The sequence below is a fragment of the Eurypyga helias genome, unplaced genomic scaffold (genome assembly GCF_000690775.1).
Source record: "Eurypyga helias isolate BGI_N326 unplaced genomic scaffold, ASM69077v1 scaffold29379, whole genome shotgun sequence".
NCBI lineage: Eukaryota > Metazoa > Chordata > Aves > Eurypygiformes > Eurypygidae > Eurypyga > Eurypyga helias.
This window is the reverse complement of record NW_010271883.1, coordinates 26,255-30,469: the sequence shown is the minus strand read 5'-3', so window position 1 is coordinate 30,469 and position 4,215 is coordinate 26,255. Positions and strand designations below refer to the sequence as shown.

At 60.4% G+C, this 4,215-nt stretch overlaps 1 protein-coding gene across 1 annotated transcript; it reads left to right on the top strand.

Annotated features, from left to right (window-relative positions):
* Positions 1-51: 51 nt before the first annotated feature.
* On the top strand, positions 52-3,070 carry LOC104515106 (deoxyribodipyrimidine photo-lyase-like; the record flags this gene model as incomplete). Its single annotated transcript, XM_010158958.1, has 9 exons — positions 52-334; positions 506-651; positions 798-980; positions 1,162-1,320; positions 1,652-1,850; positions 1,940-2,092; positions 2,342-2,463; positions 2,559-2,718; positions 2,910-3,070. Coding segments are annotated over 9 exons (1,566 nt in total), but the record flags the coding sequence as incomplete, so codon positions are not given.
* Between the last annotated feature and the right edge of the window lie 1,145 nt (positions 3,071-4,215).

Sequence of the window (4,215 nt, the reverse complement as noted above, 5' to 3'; positions counted from 1 at the left end):
GGATGGGCAGGGCACCGGAAGCTCAGTTCGGTCCCGTTTCCCCCCTCGCAGCGGCCGCACGCAACCACGCTGCTCCGGGCGCCGGCCCGGGCCATCCTAAGGATGCGGCGTGGGCAAGGGAAGAGGAAGGCCGAGGCCACGGAGCTGCCACGCGTGTCTCGGAGGAGGAAGGAGGAAGAGGATGCGTTCCAGGAGGCCCGGCGGAGAGCAGCCCCGTCTGTGCGAGAGTTCAAGTATAACAAAAAGCGGGTTCGTCTCGTCTCGCAGGGCTCGGACCTGAAGGATGATGCTCGGTGCATCCTTTACTGGATGTCCCGGGACCAGCGGGTGCAAGGTACGAACCAGCTGGTGCAGGGGGCTGGGGAGCAGAGCTCCTGGGGCAAAAGGCTTGGTCCCTTCCCACGGTAGGTGTTGGAGCTGGGAAGACTCAGGGGATTCCTCCCACAAAACTCCATCTCCATCCCAGAGCATCCCCCTGATACTTCCCCGTGCGCTTTCTCCACAGATAACTGGGCTTTCCTCTACGCCCAGCGTCTGGCCCTCAAACAGGAGCTGCCTCTGCACGTCTGCTTCTGCCTGGTACCCAAATTCCTGGATGCCACCATCCGCCACTATGACTTCATGCTGAGGGGTCTGCAGGAGGTGGCCGAGGTACGGCTGCGGTGGGGATGTCCCCGCTGGGTGGGACAGGGCTCCTGGGGAAGAGGGGGAGGCAGATCCAGACCTTCAGCAGATGGTGGTGGGATGGGGTCTGCAGAGGCATGAACTATCCCATAGCCCTTTCCCCCTCGCTGCAGGAGTGCGCAGAGCTGAACATCCCCTTCCACTTGCTGCTGGGCTACGCCAAGGACGTGCTGCCCGCCTTCGTGGTGGAGCATGGCGTGGGGGGGCTGGTGACAGACTTCTGCCCCCTCCGCCTGCCCCGGCAGTGGGTGGAGGCCGTAAGGGAGGGCTTGCCAGAGGATGTGCCGTTTGCGCAGGTGGGTGCCCGTGCTCTGGGAGGTGAAAGGTCTGGCTAGTGAGACATGGGAGGAATTTGTCTCCCATGTTTCATGCCTGCAGAGGTATGCTGGAGTCACCTGAGCAGAGAACATCTGTGTCATGGCATTGGGACGGTTTGCTTCTGCTGCTCACACCCTCCTCCGTGGCTTTGCTTTCCAGGTTGATGCCCATAATATTGTGCCCTGCTGGGTCGCCTCCCCCAAGCAGGAGTACAGCGCCAGGACCATCCGGGGCAAGATCCACACTCAGCTTCCTGAGTTCCTCACCGAGTTTCCTCCCGTCATTCATCACCCATATCCCCCTTCCTGCCCAGCAGAGGTACCAGCAGGCGACACCTCCACACCCACTTGTGGCTAGTCCCAGAGAATTCCACAGCTGCTTCGTGATCCTGGGAGGGGACAGCAGGGGATGGGGACTGTGACCTGCCTGAGGTTATGCGCAGGTGGTGTGGAGATGGGGATGCCCTGGGGAAGGGAAGTTCCACCACATTCATTCAGTTCGCACATCTCTGCCATGCAGGGCTGATTAAGAGAAGGCTGGCTTGAGCTGGGGACTTAGTGGTTGGGGATATCCAGGGGACGTAATGCTCAGGGCAGCCCTGGCTGAAGAGCATCTGTAAATGCACTCACACTGCTTGGTTGCCACCCAGCCCATCGCTTGGGAGGCCTGTTATTCCAGCTTGGAGGTGGACCACACCGTGAAGGAGGTGGAGTGGGCGACCCCCGGCACAGCTGCGGGGCTGGCTGTGCTGCAGTCCTTCATCACAGAGCGGCTGGGATCCTTTGGCTCCCACCGGAATGACCCCAACAAGGCGGCACTCAGCAACCTGTCCCCGTGGTTCCACTTCGGTGAGCATGCCAGGCTTCCTATTCTGCAGCACGTCCAAGCCCGGTGGCTCAGACCAGCAGCCTGATCTTCTCCCTCTCCATGTCCCTAGGCCAGGTTTCCACCCAGCGAGCCATCCTGGAGGTGCAGAAGCTCAAGGGCAAGTACAAGGAGTCAGTGGATGCGTTCGTGGAGGAGGCTGTGGTGCGGCGGGAGCTGGCTGAAAACTTCTGCTACTACAACGAGAACTACGACAGCGTGCAAGGTAGCATCCCGGCTTGGGTGGGCAACACTGGGGATGGGCTGGTACCCAGCAGGTCACTCCAACTTGGCAACCCCCGCTTCTGTTAGGAGAGGGGCTGTGGGGCACTAATGTGCCATAATTTGGTACCTTCTGGAGGTAGGACAGGAGCTGGTCCCTCCTGTGCACGGTGCCCTTGGTAGCCCAATCCCTTCCTCGGGGCACTGCAGGAGTGAGTTGCTCAGTGTTGCTCCTCATCTCTCTTGCTCACAGGTGCCTACGACTGGGCACAAACCACCCTGAAGCTCCATGCCAAAGACAAGAGGCCTTTTCTCTACAAGCTGCAGGAGCTGGAGCAGGGAACCACGCATGACCCGCTCTGGAATGCTGCACAGGTACTGCCCTACATCTCCCCCGCATAATGCTGAGCCTCAGGGACAGGCGAGCTGGCACAGACTGACCCCTTGCGGCTGTCCCTGACTCCCCCCAGCTCCAAATGGTCCGGGAGGGCAAGATGCACGGCTTCCTGCGGATGTACTGGGCCAAGAAGATCCTGGAGTGGACCCGCTCTCCCGAGGAGGCCCTGCGGTTTGCCATCTACCTCAACGACCGCTACGAGCTGGACGGGAGGGACCCCAACGGATACGTAGGCAAGCTGCAGGATGGGGCGGTGGGGCAGTGGTCGGATCTCTGATGGCCAAGGCTGGTGGGAGGTGGGGAGGGCTCTCTGCAAACAACCCAGCCCCTACTTCAGCCCATCCTGCTTTGCACCCACATCCCAGCTCTCCATCTGCCTCCGAGGAAGGGGCAAGAGCTGACACTTGGTCCCCGCTCCCAGCAGGCTGCCTGTGGTCCATCTGCGGCATACACGACCAGGGCTGGGCCGAGCGGGCCATCTTTGGGAAGATCCGCTACATGAACTACGCCGGCTGCAAGCGCAAGTTCGATGTGGGCCAGTTCGAGCGTCGCTACGCCCCCAAGGACGGGCACAGCACGGCTTGAGATTGCTCCTGCCCCTCCATGCTGGGTGCTTTGCCAAGGGGCCAGCTCCATCCTTGGCCAGGGATCGCCCTGGGCACTGTTGGGGGCTCACTGTAACAGCAGCAAGCCCCGTGGTTTTGCAGGTCTCTGTTCTCTGGCATCACCACCTGCTCGAGCTGCTGTGCTGGGGCAGCTGAGCCCCTCCTGCTGCCACGGGTCTGCTGGCAGCTGCGAGAGCCCATCCTCTGCGTGTCGTGCCTGCCAGAAGCTTTTTCTACCACCACTGTACTCAGGAATAAGCCCAAATCGCCGTTGCTGCTGCTAACCACAGCTTAGATCATGGTTGAGCAGGACTTTTCCAGGGAAAAGCCCCCAGCAGCTGGCTCCCGATGCCGTGCTGCCCAAAGGGAAGCCCTGCTTGGGCCTGTGTGGAGCCAGCGCTGTGCTGGGCTTGCACATGCATTCTTCAACAGTTGTTCTAGTTTACAGTTTGCATCTCCTGTGTCTGTGGTGTTTGTGGGGCGATGTGACACTGCTGCGAGGGGAGAGCCAGGCTGAGCAGGACAGGGATACAAGCAGGGACAGGCATTAGGGAGCCTCTTACTCAGTGGCTTGTACCTCCTGCCCAAGTCCAGTGGGCGTTTTGCAGGGGGAGGCCACAACCCAGAGGGATTAGCCAAGGGGTGGTGACAATAACCTCCTCCCAGTGGCATCTGTTGCTGTATCACCAGTGGCACACGTTGTCCTCCCTGGCATATCCCGCTCCCTCCCTGCCCCAGGGGCCGATAGGCACTGCAGCCCTGACCCCGAGGTAGGGACAACCACTGTTACCCCACCTGAAAGGAGGCCACAACACAACCGGGCCCCTTGTTAAAACTGAAGTTTATTAGGGACGGTATTTTTGTTGCTACGCTGTGCCACAGTCCCGCGGGGAGGGCTCCAGCTGCCGTCCGGGGCAGCCCCTTGTTCTCCCTTACAAAGAGCTCAGCCCTGGCCAGTTCCAGTGTTGTCGTAGCAGTCTGTGATGGGCACGACCCTGCCCTGGAGACCTCCACTGGGTTTGCAAGTCCCGCTGCTTCCAGACAAAATCCATGCCGGAGGGTGGAAACCAGAAATAAACCAAAATCCCTTCCTTCTTCTCTAAACATACTCAGTGCTTCTAGAAA